The 17,304-nt window shown below is 56.1% G+C and overlaps 1 protein-coding gene across 5 annotated transcripts in view; it reads left to right on the top strand.

The window, feature by feature from the left end:
• The window catches only part of STS (steroid sulfatase), a 73,689-nt gene that overhangs the window by 39,370 nt on the left and 17,015 nt on the right, over positions 1 to 17,304 (top strand). For all 5 annotated transcript variants that reach the window (XM_037157405.2, XM_037157408.2, XM_053673417.1 and 2 more), the window contains 5 exons: positions 1,238 to 1,387; positions 2,199 to 2,320; positions 2,422 to 2,544; positions 4,497 to 4,920; positions 6,394 to 6,530. In XM_037157405.2, the coding sequence (XP_037013300.2) occupies positions 1,238 to 1,387; positions 2,199 to 2,320; positions 2,422 to 2,544; positions 4,497 to 4,920; positions 6,394 to 6,530 (956 nt within the window). The remainder of the gene's footprint in view (positions 1 to 1,237; positions 1,388 to 2,198; positions 2,321 to 2,421; positions 2,545 to 4,496; positions 4,921 to 6,393; positions 6,531 to 17,304) is intronic.

Raw genomic sequence — 17,304 nt, 5'->3', positions numbered from 1 at the left:
CTCACAGAGCGATCACTTCTGTGGATGAGGAGCACAACTAAGGTCCACTGTTCACACGAGTTTCAAGTACGTAACGTGGTATCGTTCACGCTAATCACAGCACGGGGCACGAGCCCCCCGAATTCACTCGTCTCAGACCTCCCAGTTTGTACCCTTTAACCGCCCTCTCCTCAGTGCCCCCCCTCCCCTGGTCCCACATACCCAGAGTTCTAGTCGCTGCTTCTGTGATTTCAACTTTTGGTTGTTTTCTTTTTTTGTTTTGTTTTTTAACATTCTACCAATGAGGGAGACATAGGGGGGTTTGTCTTTTTATGTCTGGCCCATTTTCCCTGGGACAGCATTCTCCAGGTCCATCCATGCTTTCTCAGATGGTAGGGTTTCCCTTTTCACAGCTGTGTAGTATTCCACTGCCTGCAGCTGTCAGGGTTGCCTTTTTCATGGCTGCGTAGTATTCCACCGTGTCTACAGCACATCTTTCTGCATCCATCCGCCCACAGAAGCTTGGTTGGCTATTGTAAGCAACACTGATGGGAATATGGGCTGGGGCGTCTGGTCACAATCCTGTCACTGTGGAAACCGATTCTCCACCATCCCAGCTGATGGCTCGGGGGCAGAGACACAGCCTCTCAAAGAAGGTGGGCGATGGAAGGTGATCCGCTGCTGAGCCTGTGTCCTCTCGGCAGCCACACCAGTCGGATGGGGTCCCGTCTGCGACTCCTGGGTGCGGCCCCTTAGCCAGAAGCCAGGCGCCCCAGGCTCTGTACCCCATGCTCCTCGCCTTTGGAGGGATTTGTTCTCGTGTCCATGTTTCCCTTGAAAAAGCTACTAGGCCAATTCTGCCAGCCAATTTTACAAAGAAAGTCGCCCTGAAAGTGTGACCTTCCTGAGAGGGGTGTGTTTCCAGGGCCCTGGTGGGCAAGGCTTAGCGGATGGCGGAGCCCACCTTCTGTAAAGAGACAGCGGGTGTGGCCGAGTTGATTCGTCCAAGCAGGCGGCCTGTTTCGGTCCAGGGTGCAGGTGGGGCGGCATCGCCCCCCAGCGGACGGAAAGGTTTGCTTGGGGAACAAACCCAGCAGAGAGAGGAAGGCATGCCCTGCCCAGTGGTGTGTTGGAGTGCGCGCCTCTGGAGAGGGGCTGCCTCGTCAGAAACACGTGTGGGGAGGGAGGAAGGCTCCAGAGAAGGGGCCGAACGGCCCACCACACACGCACCCTTCACCTCTGCCTTTGGGCTTCGCAGGAACATGAAGATTCTGCTGCTGCTGCTGCTCCTGCTGCTGTTCCTGAGTCAGGCTGAGAGCCAGGCGGCCCCGAAGCCCAACTTTGTCCTCATCATGGCAGACGACCTGGGCATCGGGGACCCCGGATGCTATGGAAACAAGACCCTCAGGTAGGGCCACGGCTTAAGCCCGTGGCTCCGGGCGTTAGGCGGGCAGGTGTGGCCGCACGTGAACGCACGTTGTCCGTGGGAAACCTTTGGCGAGAGCACTAGGAAGACACCTCGGGAACTGCTTCTTCCCCGCTGCTCCCCAGATGCTTTTCCCACCTCAGGCTCATTTTTCCTTCCCTGTGGTTCACTCCACGTACCTCGTCTCTTTGTCTTGGCCTCCAGCTTGGTTTCGGGGGGTGTCCTGGGGGCCCCGTCCCATTACGCCCTGTCCGCTCTGACCCACATCCTGGGCCACAGGGACACACAACCCCAGGACCCTCTTCACCCCGAGGCAGGTGCTGCCGGAGCAGAGGCTGCCAAGACTGGTCAGGGGCCTCCTCTTGGCCGTGGCTGGAAAGCAGGAGCAGAGCCATGTTCAGGCTTTCTCGTTTGGGGGCACTGAAGTACCTGGGGAGCAGGGGTGGGGGCGGCGTAAGGCTTTGAGCTGTCTCTCGGCCCCTGCTCAGGCGAGCTCATTTCCACACCGGCTCCTCTGCTCTGACCCAGGGCTGCGGGAGCGGCCGAGCTCAGAGCCCTTCGCGGGCACACGGGGCCCCAGCAAGTCAGACCCGGGCCACGGAGGCCTCCGCGTGGGTTTGCCCCTGCTCCTTTGGGGTCTGGGTTCTGCACCCCCCTCCTGCTCCCCCACACTCTCTCCACCCCATGCAACCCTCACCATCCCTGGATCCCCGAGAGGGGACTCGTTACGAAAAGCCACCGAGAAAGCAGCTCTGTCAACGTCATTGTGAACACGGCGGCCCCTCTGTCCTAGGACCCCCAACATCGACCGACTGGCCAAAGAGGGCGTGAAGCTGACGCAGCACCTGGCGGCGTCGCCCCTGTGCACCCCGAGCAGGGCGGCCTTCATGACCGGCCGGTACCCCATCCGCTCAGGTACCCGCTGCGCCTCCCCTGGGCCTCGCCCCTCCGCAGGCGGCCTCCCAGCTCCGCTCTCCCCGGAGCCCAGGCCTGACGCTGGCTTTCTCCTGCTTCAGGGATGGCGTCTCAGTACCGCACTGGCGTGTTCCTCTTCTTGGCCTCTTCCGGGGGACTCCCCGAGAGCGAGGTGACGTTCGCCAGGCTTCTGAAGAACCAAGGCTACGAGACAGCGCTGATAGGTGTGCACGGCTGTGGACCGGAGGTGGATCCTGGGCGGGCTCAGTGGGGGGCAGGCGTGGCGGGGGGGGGTAGGCAGCACTCAGGGTCCGCGTGGCTGACGCACTAGGCACAACTTGAAATGGGAACGAAATGACTTGGGTTCTAAATCAGAGCACAGTGCTCCTCCCACCTGGGCTATTTCCATGTATAGATACGTGTTATTGTGTGTGGGGGTTCATGCATGTACGTTTGTGGATGTGTGAATGATAGATGGGTCCATGGAAGATGGATGGATGGGTGGGTGGGTGGATGGGTGGGTGGATGGGAAGATGGATACTGGATGGATGGAGAGATGGACAGATAGCTAGGTCCATGGACCAATGGATGGAAGGAAGGATGGAGAAACAGGAAGAAGGGTGCATGTACAGTTGACAGTGTAGATGGATACTGGATGGATGGAGAGATGGACAGATAGCTAGGTCCATGGACCAATGGATGGAAGGAAGGATGGAGAAGCAGGAAGAAGGGTGCATGTACAGTTGACGGTGTAGATGGATACTGGGTGGATGAAGAGATGGTTAGATGGGTACGTAGGAATAGTGGGTGGATAGGTGCATATATTGTAGACCACAGTTGAGATGTAGGTATAGATGGATGGATGGATGGATGGATGAATAGGTGCTAGGTAATGATAGGCAGCCAGAAAGATGGATAGACAGATGAGTGTGTGGGTAGACGGAGAAATAGATGACATGAGTGATAGGGAGAGACAGGGATATATAGATCCATAGACGAGGTGGATGGTGGATGCATGAATGGATGGATGGATGGATGGATGCACAGACAGGTGGATGGAAAGATAGATAAGTAGCAGACACAGACAGGAGTAGACAGATCCACAGATGACAGGGACAGTAGGTAGGGGCATGATGAAGACAGACAGATGGAACCGATGATGGATGATGGATATAATTATAGCCACACAGAGAGCATGCAGAACCACAAAGGCACGCCATGCTGTGGAGGAAGGTCTTCATTTTACTTCTTTACACTGAAACGTGGCCGTGCAGCCGTTTGTCTCCGTGGAGATTGCCGCGTGCATTTTGTGCCGTCGGTGGGAATGGCGGGCTCCCCCTTTAGTGGGTGGCCTTGATTCCCCGGGGAGGAGCCCGCAAACTCTGACAGGGGTGCAATGACCATTCTCGTGCCCCACCCATGTTGTCATAAAACCGTCATCTTTTTTTTTTCTCCCTTAGCTGAGGCACTCACTCCTTTAGTGGTATAATTAACATTTCATCAGACATGTTCATAGGTATTTAAAATAATTGCTGAGTTACAAGTATGATTTCCTCCTGCCTCGGGGGCAGATTTTTGAAGAAGGATTCATTTCCCGTTCGAACATTCAGGTAACACAATCCAGTCGCTTCCAAGGCTTTCATTTTAACAAACTGTGTTTTTTTTTTTAAATAAAAAAACCTATTTTGGAAGAACATGTGTTTCTTCTGTATAGTTACACAGGTCTGGACGAAGTTTGGGGTGCTTGGTAGGGTACGTGCGTGTCTCCCACGAGGTGGACAGTGATTTGCACGTTTCGCCTAAAATGTCCCAAGGCGTGCTTGTGCATGGCATCGATAGGTAACAGAATTGCATGCTTATGATTTTCTAATAACAGATTTGTAGGTGATTAAGAAGGGGCGTCTTTTCTGCCGGAGCCTTTATGCTAGATGTTGTCTCGATTTCTTTTAGGATTGTTTCCCGGTCTCAATTTTACTTGTTGTTTTCCGGTAGAGCAACCGGTTCTACCTTTGCAGAAATGGAATCAGGACACTGAGGGGTTGCAGAGAATAGGATGTCAGCTGATACACCAGGGGTGTGGGTGGGGGGGAGGCCCCTCCCCTCCAGCCTGTGGAAAGGGGAAGTTCAAGTCAGGGCGTCTTTGGGGCCTGAGCGAGGGGCCCCCCTGTCTCCGCAGGGAAGTGGCACCTGGGGACCCACTGCCGCAACAACAGCGACTTCTGCCACCACCCGTCCAGCCACGGCTTCGACTACTTCCACGGCATCCCCGTCACCAACCTGCGGGACTGCAAGCCGGGCCAGGGCAGCGTGTTCACGTCGGCCATCCGGCTGCTGGTCTTCGTGCCCCTGCAGGTGATCGCCATCGCCCTGCTCACGCTGGCGGCGCTGCGCCGGCTGGGGCTGCTGCACGTGCCGGGCCCGGTGTTTGTCTGCCTGCTCTGCCTGGCCGCCGGCATCCTGGGCGCCCTGCTGGGCTTCCTGCACTACTTCCGGCCCCTCAACTGCTTGCTGCTGCAGAACCGCCACATCTCCCAGCAGCCCCTGTCCTACGACAACCTGACTCAGAGGCTGACCGAGGACGCCGCTGCGTTCATCCGAAGGTGGGTAGCACAGCGCCGCCGGATGGGGCGTTTCCGGGGGCCCGAGGTGATGAGCAAAGTCATGCAAACTTTTCGTTTTCCATCTAAACCGTGTTGTGGAAGTGCGTTGTCCTCACAGGGCGCTGCGTGAGTTGCTAGGGTGACGTGTGAGGACCTGAAGGGCGGGCACAGGAGGCAGCGAGGCTTCCTGGGTGTGTGGTGCGCCCCCACAAGGTGGCGTGCGTGCCCTGGGGGTCCAGTGCGTGTGCCCCAGCGGAGGAGGGAAATGCCCACCAGGATCCCGAGTTTCCCCCTTTGGGATCAAAGGTACCGCGGGGAGATGCTCACACGGAAAGCTACATGCTGAACTCACGCCATGCTGTAAACTGTACTGCAGCCCAACAGACAGGTGGTCCTCAACCCACTTGAATTAGTGAGAAATCCCTGCTGTTAGTAACCTGGGGAGGGCTGGAAGTTTCTTAGGGACGCGCCCGGCTGCACTCGTGCAGGGCACTCCCACCACAGTGATGGAGACGTAGCACCGCGGGCTGTTCTGAAAGCGGAACAGTGGCTGCCTGTGGGGCGCACCTCGTCTGGGCACTGTGGCTTCTTGGATGCATCCGCAACAGCCGCATCCACCTGCACGGCAAAGGGGGCACCGACCCTGCACCCCAAAAGGCACGCGCACACTGTTCCCGTTCAGCAGGAAGGGAACTCAGGATGCTTCCCCGATGAAGCTAGGCACTCAGCTTATTGCGTGAAATTGAAATGCCACCAACAAGTGTGTTTCTCAGGGGCCGGGCAGGCTTGAAGGGCAAGAGGCGGGGCTCACTGGTCCCCTTCCACCAACTGGGACGCGAAGCCCCAGGCCCCCCACACTGACTGGGCCTGGACAGGGACTGCCAACTCTTGGCCATCGTCTGGGTGTCGTCACCCACTCCCGCCAAACAGATTTAGGTGACCTCTGGATTAATCAATGCTTCCGCCATGCCACGGAACACGCTACATCAGAGATTCAGGCTGGTTCATTAAAGGTTCCGTGCAGCTTCCAAAATGTCAGCGACCACCATGGCGTGTTCATTTGGGGAGATCCGTCCTGTCATAAGAGGTAGTCGTGTGGTAGACCACAGAGTGGAAGTGACATTGGAAAGGTGTGAATACAAGTGACAACTCAAGATACTGTCTTGGCCAGGTGGGAGGGTGTGTGCGTTCCGAACAGAACAGCCCTTGGGAGGTGTTTGGATGGGCAGGGGAGGGTCGAACCCAGGCAGAAAGCTGGCCATGCTGCACCGAGTTGCGTCGTGATTGGAGGATGTCCCCACAAAGTGTCACCTGGCACTTTGCAGCCTGCTGCTCGTAGAGCTTGACAGTGAGTCTCCTCACAGAGGCCGTAGGTTGCCTCCCCTCCCCTGAATACAAAAGGTCCCACCTCAGGCACCATCGTCTGGCTCGGGGGCAGGCGTGCTGAGGTCGCTCTCGGGTCTCTCCCCCCAGGAATGCCGGGACGCCCTTCCTGCTCGTCTTCTCCTGCCTGCAGGTGCACACAGCCCTCTTTGCCTCCAAGGACTTTGCCGGGAAAAGCCAGCACGGTGCTTACGGGGACGCGGCTGAGGAAATGGACTGGAGCGTTGGTATGTGTGTCTTTGTCTTCACTGCGTCTCTCCTTCCTTCCAGCTGCACCGCCCGGCGTGGGGTGTCCTCCTAATCCCGGATGCCTTTTTAGACGTTGCGAGAGGTTCTGTTCCGCAGCAGAGGGGACCTCCAAAGACAAGAGAGTGGCGACCCAGGGATAGCTATGTCTCCAGGGACCGCAGAGTCTACAGGGGAGGGGCGGTGATCAGAGAGATGAATGGAGAACAGGGCCAAAGCGTGAGTCTTCCTCTCGCTGAGTCCAGTAACAGTGAAATGTGCGCGTGTTGTCCGTGGCGCAGTCAAAGTGGTGGGTTTGGGGTGCAGAAGTCGCACTACCGGGAGCAGCCTGGGTGCAGTTCCCATGGGGTCTCCTGGGGGCGCCAGGGGCATCACCTCTGCCAGAGTCCTCTCTGTCTCCTCCTCCTGCCGCTTGCGTTTCTCTTGCCACATCTTTGAGGACTCCGGAGGTCCTCGTTCTCCCCACTCCCTTCTCCTTCTCCCAAAGACCCTGTTTCTCAACACGGGGCGTTTTGCTTCTGCAGAGGTCTGGGGGGGACTCGTCACGCAGGGGTTTTGGAAGGACATGGCTTGCGTATCTGTGTGACGACCCACGACCAAGGTCTCTCTGATTGCCTCTTGCACAGTGAGGAAGCAATCGGATTGCCTCTTGCATTGATTCCGCCCTGCCAGGGAAGGGAGGAGACGTGGGGGAAGCTGAGGCCTGGAAAACCGCTGGGCCCTGAACCTGCCGTCCAGTGTGGCCCTCTAGGGACACTGTCTCGGGTCAGCCTCGCTCGGTCCGTCTGGACAAAACGCTCCAGATGCCGCTCGTCAGCCAGGCTGCTTCAGAGTTTTGTAGATCTGCTTTCTTTCCCTTTTTTTTTTCCTTTTAACCTCTTGTTTTTCCTTCCTGTTCTCTTAGTGTACTACATGGGTTGTTTTCAACCTTCCAGCGTGGGCGTTAGAGAACTACCTGAACATGGCCACAGTGCTTTTGTGGTGGAGGGTACTTTTCTTCTTTTTAATTTTATGGCTGCATCCCAGTTTCCACGCAGTGGTCCCTGTGTTGGTGTTAGTGTCAGGGGTGCGCGAACGGAGGGGTCGGCCACGTGCTTACTGCTCAGCCGCACGCAGCAGCTCGGAGGTGACGATCCCCCCCCCCGCGGTGGCCGGAGGCTGCAGCAACGAGCTCTGCTTTTCCTTTTCTTCCTTTTCTTTTTTTTGCTTTGTTTAAATTTTGGAAGGAGCACCCGTGTCCCGACTTCTCGCTCTTTAACTATGTCTGTGAAGTTGACACCTGGCGGAAGTCTAGGCTTCCCATCCGTCACCTGCTCAGGAGGAATTCAGAGGAGGCGAGTTCCCAGTGTGTGTGTGCGCTCTCTCGAGCCGCTCTGCGATTCTGTAAAATAGCAGACACGAGGACCGATGAGGAATTCCGGACAAACACACACAGAGCATCCCCCACCCCAGGGAGATCTCTGAAAAGAATCCCTGATACTCGTGCATCTCACATCCATGCCTGCCTCCTTTGATTCATTTCCTTCTCGAGAGTTGCAGGGTGATCAGTCCCGTTTTCCACGGCTTTGTAGTGGAAATGAGCAGAATACTTTGTGTCTTTAGTGCGTGTGCTATTCCAATGGAACGGGCTTCTTACACAAGGCCGAGGACTCGGCTGGCTGATGAGCCAGCCCATGCGGGCGGGCGTGGCCACAGATGTTCGTGAATTTGTATGACGTCTACTCTGATGTATTACAAGTACGACTTCCAGTTGTTTTCCCTACGGTCTCCCTCAAAGAAAACACGGAGCATTTTTTTCAGTCTTTCAGCTGTGCATTTGCGTCTCATCTAATGTGAAGACACGAGTGGTTATTTGAAGGTTTGTTTTTCTGTTGTTTTCTTTGGGGGTTTTTGTTTTGTTTTTGCCAAAAGGTAAGCCCCTTCCCCCAAGGCACGGCGTGAATTTGTCGGGGCGGTTCTGCTGCTCTGCCAGTGCGGCGCCCTCCCTTGAGCGTGCTGAGGGCCATCCTTTCTCTCTAAGGAGAGCCCTTCGTCATCAGCCAGCGGTGGCCTGCAGACTTCTGCACCATCGCGGATGGATGCCAGAGGGGGGTGCTGGCTGGCACCGAGAGGCCCCACGCCCCGGCAGCAGCTCCCACAGAAGCACCTGGGGTGGCTAGTGCCTTCCTCACCGGGGTGGCCACGGATCTTGGTATTGCAGTAATGGCTCAGGAAAGACTGACCACTTGGGCGTGGTGCAAGGGCCCTGGTAGCGGTTCGTGCGCTGTAAACCCACGCAGGGACGGCCAAAACCCTGCAGGCCAGACACAGGGCCAGGTGAGGCCAACCTTCCTGTGACCTTCACCTGCTCTGTGCAGCTGCCGGGGCAGAGCTCCAGCAGCCTCCGCTATAACCGCACCTCTTCATTCAGCTTGACCCTGTGCACTTGACCCTGTGTATCCTGCTGAGGATTTGTATTTGACGACAGAGTTTCCACGCACAGGATTTCATTCTCACCCTGGAGCTTTTGTCCATGGAAATTTCAGAAGGCAATTTTAAGTCTCTGAGGGGCTCCCAAGAAGGAAGGCCCTCAAGCCCCTGTCACCCAGGCGGCTGTGGGCTAGTGTCCGTACGCGGGTGACTGGTGGGTCTTCCTCTGGGAGTGGCAGCGGTGATGAGATCGCGCTGTGTGCTCACCAGAGCACCTGAGAGCAGGCAGTGAGGGCTTCTGCACCCCTCCTGCAGCTGTCCCTGCTGAGCAGGGGCAGAAAGCCCTGAGGTCACCCAGGGGAATGTCTGACCCAGAGACCCCAGGGAGAGGGTCCCGCTGCGCCCCCACATGTCCCCACAGGCAGCTGCCCCGCGTGGCACGGGCACCCGTGCTCCGCCGTGTAGGTTTGTGTCTGGCCCCGCTCGGCTGGCCCTGGGTGGGCTCCGATCAGCCACGGTTCTTCTGCATGAGCTGCGTCACTTGGCAGAGAGACATTGGACAGGTCAGGGCCCTGGAATGGGTGGACGCCCCCCCACCCCCCGTGTTCCCGGAACCCTCGGAAACCAGTGCCGAGGCTGTGCTGATGGGCACGCTCGCTGAGAAAAAGGGAATGAAATCAGGGGTCTGGGGCGACGTTCGTGCCACGCGGTTGACTGCGCGGACGGTGGTCTCCTTCCCCTCGCCTCCCACCCCCACCCCTTCTTCCGTGGTAGCCATCCCTTTGGTCTGTGTTTCTAAGAGTTGGTTGTGGTTTCTTTGTTTCTTGGCTGCCGGTTCCACACGGCCACGCAACCATTCGGTGTCTGTCTTTGTGTGACTCGCCCCACTGAGCGAGCACAGACCCCCCTCGGCCGCTGCACACTGGCACAGATGACCGGGTGTCACGCTTTCCACTCCGTGCACGATATTCTGGTACACGCACCTCAGCTGTATCCGGTCATGTACACGGGGGCACCGAGGGGGCTTCCGCGTCTTGGCTGTTGGGAATAACGCTGCAGGGGCTGCAGAGGTCTTTCCCAAACTGTGTTCTCATTGTCTTCAGACAAATACTCAGACGTGGACTCCCTGGGGCGAGTGGCCGCTCTGTGTTTAGCCTTTGAAGGAATCCCCGTCGTGTTGGGGAAGATGTTTCTTTAGGGTGGGAGTCTGCAACTGATTTCGTTTGCTCCCAAGCAAGAGGACACAAGGAAGGTGAGGTTAGGGAGCAGGATGTGCCCACAGGCAACTCCACAGTCGCCTTGTCCATGGGGACTCCCAGCCCCTGCTACTCTTGCAAACACAGAGAGGGGACCAGTTTGCAATCTGCGCTGTGTCTGAAATTAGCCGGGTGCTCGCGGCTGGTCACCTGGACCTTCCTTCCTGGGCCGTCCCTCATGGCAGGCACCCCCACTGTGTCTCATTTAGGGGCGGGATGGCCGCTGAACCTTACCGATGACTTAAATGTTAAAGCAAATGCTCGGCGGCGCTGAGCTCGTGATCGGTCATGGGAAAGTGTGACACCCACCCACGTCCCCTTTTCCAGCTTCTAGAGAGTGGTCCGAGAGAGAACACTTGTCACAGTAGTTTTCCCCTGAAGTCAGACAATAGGCAGAAGAGAACGAAAAAGACACCACTGCAGGGTGTGAAGTCCTTTCACGTGGATCACGGGACGGCAGAGCCACCTGTCAGGGAGCTTGGCTGCCCTTGGTATTTCTACCTGCCAAGTTCCCTCAGGAACAGCCACCGTGGAATTTCGCTCACGCGTCTGATTTGCGGGGAGTGACCGTGCCGTGTGTGAGAAGGAACAAAAGCTGCAGAAAATAGCTCCTTGGACACCCTGTTGTAGCTTGGAGCGTGCACTTTGAGGAAGAACATCTTGCCGTGGTGACAGAAGGTGACATGTGGGCTTTGTTTCAAACTGCATTTCAGGGAGTCCACGAGGAAGAGGGCTGAGAAGGGACATGACAACTTATTTTGGAGTTGAGGGAATTATCTCATCCACAAAGAAGGTCCGTGCTTCCGGAGGATTTAGATTCTGCTGCACAGGACAGTGACTGGCGGAGATGGCCTTGGTCAGGGAGGGTCGCAGTCCGTGAGGTCTGGGTGACAATCGGGGGGGACTCTTTGACCAGAACCACACACGCGGGGTCAGGACAGTAAGTGTTAGTGAGCAGCGGTGGCACCCCCCCCGAAAAAGATAAATCCGTCTGCCGCTGTCTTTGCGCCCAGCAAACCTAATAATTTAGCATGGACTACATACACCTGTATTTTCCCTGTGTGGGCTCATCTGTGTGCGTGTCATGGGTCAACGCAGCCCGTGGGACACTCTTCATTCTCCTGGACCACAGGTCTCTGTCCCTCACCTGGGAGTCACTCCGGAGGCCGGCCGGACAGGTATCTTCATTCCAAGGACTGCTGCTCTTGCTGCGGCTGCACAGGTACCAGAGATGCAGGTGCCTGGGCAGGGCCCCCTGTTCCCCAGGCAACGCTAAAAACTCCAGCTCAGCACAGGAGAGAAAGGAATTCCTAATGCACAGCCCGCACCCAGAGCTCATCTGTGGTTCGGGACAAAGGCAACTTGTGGCCGCAAGGGACTCAAAGATGACAAGTTCGTTGAATCAATTGTCCCTCTTCCCCCCTGTCTTGTGACCGGCGTTAATTTTAAATGCCCTGTTCTTACAGCTCAGTCCTTATCTTCAACAATTTATTTACTCCTCGGTCAGCCTGTTCTCGATGTTAAACGTTTCCTTCAGGTGTGCTCACCTGCAAGGCTTAACAGGAAGCAGGGCATCGGCGAAGCCGGCGAAGTGAGGGAATATGCATAGCGTGGGTTTTTCTCTCTCTTTGTTTCTTGTTATGTGAGTTTCCGCCACTTACTCGCGTGTGACAAGATAGTTAATCTTGTGCAGAAGGAGACTATTTCCAGCCTCAGTCTGGAGATGTAAACAGCACATCATAAGAGGATAAAAGGATTGGGGGATGCTCGCTACTTGAGTAGGGCCAAGGCAGACCCAAAGGTTAGACCGTAACACGTATTTGCCCATGCATGTGTCGAGTATTGATTTGGGTGCTGTAAATTAATTTAGCTTATAAATCATTCACCTCTGGGCTTCGCAAAGTCCATAATAATGTTACCACTTTTGCAAAGCCTGAAGCTTCATTTCATGGTCTCCAGCCTGCTTCCGATGCTACTTTACCTCGCATTTACATCTCAGAGTAAAACGGATAGTTTTTTACCACGTTTATAAATCATTTCCATAAAGGAGATAGCCTCGTAAATCATCAAAGAGGCCGCTGACCCATTAATTCAAACAGTATTAATAGGCTATCTGGCAGTGTTTTCCTAATCTGAGGAGTAGCAACAGCACCTGAGCAGCAGCTACGGCCACGCTAACAATGAAACATTTAGCGACTCAAGACAGCTACACTGTAAAAGCCTTCAGTGTGTCCTGGCCACTTCTGGAAACCTTGTAGGGGACTGTGCTGGGAGATACTTTTATGGCGTCTCTAGCCTGCAGGTGGGAAAATGACTCTGTAGAGGTAACGGAACCTTTCAGCCACCTGAGCAGATTTCTGCACTGCTTGTTCACGGAGCCCACACCCCTGCCCACCCCTCTCCGGCTGAGGGGTGTCCCTGAGACGAGCCTGCCTGGAGAAAGGACCACCGCCTCTGCTGTTCCTCCCCCTCATCTCCCGGGACTCGCCCACAGCCTGTGTTCTGTGGGCCACCTCGGTCATTCTCTGGGCATCTGTGTTCACGACGCAGCCACGGCGCAGGGTATGGCGAGACAGGGGAGGGGCTGCTAGGGAGAATCGCCCACCTTCAACCTCTGCTGGCCAGCACGTCTCCTTTGCTACTTAAACATTTCCAGGCCTAGAGAGAAAGCAGGTATTAGGGTTTAAGAGGCCGGGTTAGTGCCGATAATATTCCCCTGGACAGCAGTGTGAGGTCAGACCCCCCCAGTTCTCGGGGTTGAACGCCTGTTGCTGTGAGGCCGTGACCCCATCAGGGCTCACCAAAATCAATCAAGTACAGCGATTCCCCCTGCACAGATGTATCCCTCCTGCGTGAATTAGTTGCATTAACCAAGCAGATTTAAACAAAGTTGCGTCTGTAGAGTAGGCAGCATGGTGCCTGACGTGTAAGAAGTGCCCACCCGATACCAGCTGCCGTCATTGTCACTTTTATTACTGTCCCTTCCCCGGATGAGCCAAGCACCTTAGCGTAACACACGCGTGTGGCCCAGGACCCTGGGCGTCAGGCGGACATCGAAGGGGGCGGCAGACAGGCAGATGGGAGGCCGTGTGCCCCGGGAGCACAGCGCCCCTCGGAGGGGGGTGGGTGGGGTGAGCATGTCCAGGAGGCCTTGTGTCAGCGGGTCACCATCAAGGGCTCCAGTGTTACGGAATGTGAGACCCCCGTGCAAGAGAAACCTCCCATCGAAGTGCATGCGGTGGAGTCGGAGAGCACCCTGAATACCGGGGTGCGGAAGGGTTTCGTTTCTCTGCTTCCTCATCTCTGGGCATCCTCTCCTCGTGGCCCAGCCCACGTGGGGAGTTCAAGGTCATCCCTCCTGTGCAAGGCCGCAGGAGGCATTCCGGCCACACGGAAGGGGTTCTGGAGCCTCGCACTGACTTTGACCCTTTGACTGACTTTGACCTGAAGGCGCCTTCCTCTGCGTCCCAGGCTTGCCCACTGGGTTTTCCGCCCGACACGCAGGGGTGACTCCATCGAGCAGACACGATGACATGGTTCTCCTGCATGTGTCTCTCTCACTGACACGGGAAGACACAGGACTCTGCTCTGAGAGCCAGAGAGCCAGTCGGCATTATCGAAGTGACCGTTCCCAGTGCAACAGCCTCCCAAATTTCTGTCTGTCCACAGAGCTCACAGAGGAGGGGCTTGAGAGTGCCCCGCCCGTGTGGGGAGCGGGAGCAGGGCGGGTGGGCAAACCAGACCCCTCAGCTGCGGCCGGGTCACCGAGGGCTCTGACGGAGGAAGTCACAGCGCTGTGCGAACAGCCAGGCACGGCACAGAGTGAGGACCCATTTCCTGGGAATGGTGGGGACCACCTGGTCATCCGTAAAAGCACGACCTCCAACTTTCCACTCTTCCGTTTCGTCACGGCGCCGATCGTCCTGCTTAGATGTTTCCGTCGTCCAGCCTTGTATGTCAAAGTTTTGTGTTCGCTGAATCTCTTGATCAGGGTGGGTCTTGACACCTGTCAAGGGCACCACGTATTAAACATTTGCTCAGTGCAGCCTTTCCTTGAACAGTCTGCTCCTCCGGCAGGCAGACTGTTGATGCTTCTCAGAAATCCAGGCTGTCTGTCCGCGCTCCGGGTGGGCTGGACCAGAGTCTTCCTGTCAGCCTGCTCTCTCCAAGTCATGGGTAAATCTGTTAAAATTCGAGCAGCGCTGGAATATACCATGAACAGGGCAGGGAATCTTTATCCTAAACACAAGCTGTCGACTGTGACTTTGGGTCCACACAGAATAGCGCCATCACATGTGATTCCTCCTGGAAAAGCTGTGTGGGGAAGGATTACGGGTGCCTCCTGAACAGCTTCTGAGCGGGATGTCCACGTTAACGGAGGAGACAGGGAAGCAAGCCAAGTCACGAAGGATGATGCCAAAGGCAACGTGTGTGGTGAATCGGATGAGCCAGCAAAGCCACGATCCGGCATTGGCTGCATCGGAACATAGGTGCTCCTGGCTGTTGGGGAGGGTCCCCCTCAACGTGAAGGTCCTCAGGGTGGTCACCTACCTCCTCCGTCATCTGCCGCAGCAGGCATGCGTACTCTGTGAGGGGTTCAGGAGAGCGGCGAGCATGGATCTCGAGGACTCGACTCTGGGTGCTGGGCACACCACGCGGTATGCTGACAATGCGTCATGGAGCGGCACCCCTGAAACGCACGTCATTTTATGAACGGCGGTCACCGCGGGATATGTCGTTAAAAACCTAGCCGACTTCCAGGAGCCACGTCTGGCACTCCCCACGCCCGTGGAGAGGCACAGTCCCCAGCAGGTGCCGCAATTAGACTCTCTCCCTGGCATTCCGTTCTGGGCGCAGTGGGGAACTTCGAGCCCCCCAGTGACCACCAGGCCAGACAAAGAACTTCAGGGGAACATGCCAGAGTTGCTCTGTTCCCGAGAATTGCACACTGAGTAGGTGGGAAATCTTTCTTAATTGTTTCTGGTGGGTGGCTGAAGCAGCTGATTCTTTCCTTCCCCTTCCTGAGCCCGAGGCTGCACAGAACTTGGCTCCAGTATTTAACGTGCTTTGCAGAGGAAAAAGCCAAGTCCACGGAAATCTCAAGGCTTCCGGGAGGCAGGACGATTTTTTCATTTAGAGAAATCTTTTCCATTGCAGTTGACGTACAATACACTGGCATAGGAGTGAGTTTGCAGCGTCCAGCACAGGGATCAGACATGGGTGGAAGTCACGCAGTGGCCACCCCGATTCGTCCGGTGCCCGCTGACCGATGTTTCTACTTCATGGTAAGGGCTGAGGGAGGCTGGGCATTGGACGGGTGACCCGTCCCAGGCTGCTGACTGTTTCAGACGCCACCCTCCTCTCTTCCTCCTGGCCCATCTTGCTAGCACAGGTTACCATCTCCAAAGTGGACGCAACTATTCCCGGGCAGCCAATTCTTTCAGGACTGGGAAGCCCGTTGGAGCTCTTGGCCGTCAGCTGAGATGTGGAACTCCGCCTGTGCATTGCAAAGGGCTCTCCGTCCGTGTTCACTGTGCCCAGTGGCTGAGTTAACCCTTGTTTGCAGAATGAAATGACCGCAGGGAACAGAGAAATTCTGGGCTTCCACCCTCCTCTGCAACCCACATCCGCGCCTGGGGGAGGAAGGAGCCACGCTTCCGCATTTCCAAGTTCTCTTCCTCTCGGGTTGCAAAAGTCTGGTCAGGAAGTTCTCAGAAATTTGGTGACGCTCACTCTTGTGTTTTCTCCACTTAAATAACAAATTGCTCGCACAATAGCTTATTTTGTATATATTTTTTTCCTTCAGGGAACATGATGAAAAAGCTTTGGAAATAAAGCATTTCGTTTATAAGCTCTCTGGCAACCCACTCTTGGTAATTCAAAACTGTCATCCCATCTAAATTGGCATCATTATACTTTGAGAGCCGTCCTTCAAAATAACATTGGCAGACCTGTGACTGGTGCTGTGCTCTTCTGGAAGCAAGAGGGCCTCAGGGACATCTGTGCTCAGGGGACAGTTCTGTGCAGAACTTTCAGGAGAGGAACGTGGCAGAACTTTGTATCCGGTGGGGCGCAAGGAGGCTCCCGGCCATCGGTCCCCCAAAACAGGCTTTATTCTCGTGTTATTCTTCATGGTGTGATTTTCCATACGGACCACTGTACCCCGAACAACCAGTCTTAGGAAGAATGAAGAGGTCAGTGGGCCTGGGCCTTTACAAATGAGATTCTGGCTCGGGACCAAAGCAGAGTGGGATCCAGAGTTGCACGCTGCAGCAGGGCGGGGGGGGGGGAGGTGAGGACAGAAAGGACACCAGAAATGTGACCGTTTGTGCAACAGGGGAGCCACAGAGTCTGCCCTCTGTCCAGCGGCCTCAGCAAGACGTTCTCGTGTGAATACGAGCCCTGCCGTACGTGTTGAAAATGAGGAAGCTAGCGGGGCTAGCCCGTGAGTCGCAAAGGTTGGTGGGGCCCACGTGCAAACCTTACGGCCACCCGAGATGGAGGAGTTGCAGGGATAGTCGGGGAGGCGCGTGAGGCTGGAAAAGGTCGGAGGTGCCTGTTAGTGGAGGGAACCGGTGTGGCTGGCGCTTCGGTAGGTGTGTGGAGGTGGGACCAGCCGGTAGGGAGGGGACGGCACCAGTAGCCTGCGCAAGGGGTCATGTCTCAGTGGGCCTCGGGGATGAACCCTGTCCCTGCTGTCTTGTCACGCTCGTGGCCACGTTCAGCCCATGGCCACGGGCAGGGCGAGCTGGACAAACACGCTGGAAGCAAGGTGAGGAAGCCTGGCCTCAACTATTTTTGAGCAGTTTTAGGGTAGCAGGACGTTGTTTATAGAGAGTGTTCCCTTTCTTTTATGCACAGTCGTCATCGTAGTGTCTTATATTAGAGAGGTGCACGCGTCCCAACCGGTGAGCCGATAGCGATGCGTTCGTTCATCAGCCGATGTCCACCGTTTCCATTGAGGCTCGCTGGGTGAATCGTACATTCCGTGGGCTTGGACAAATGCTACTTGTCTGCCTCTCTACCCCTCACACTCCCCCAAGCACCTGCCACCCCTGATGTGTGTACCGTCTCTACAGTGTTGTCCCTG

This window comes from Artibeus jamaicensis, unplaced genomic scaffold, assembly GCF_021234435.1.
Source record: "Artibeus jamaicensis isolate MK-2021 breed Jamaican fruit bat unplaced genomic scaffold, CSHL_Jam_final contig_859, whole genome shotgun sequence".
Classification (NCBI taxonomy): domain Eukaryota; kingdom Metazoa; phylum Chordata; class Mammalia; order Chiroptera; family Phyllostomidae; genus Artibeus; species Artibeus jamaicensis.
Note: the sequence above shows the minus strand (reverse complement) of the source record. Positions and strands in the feature narration are given on the sequence as shown.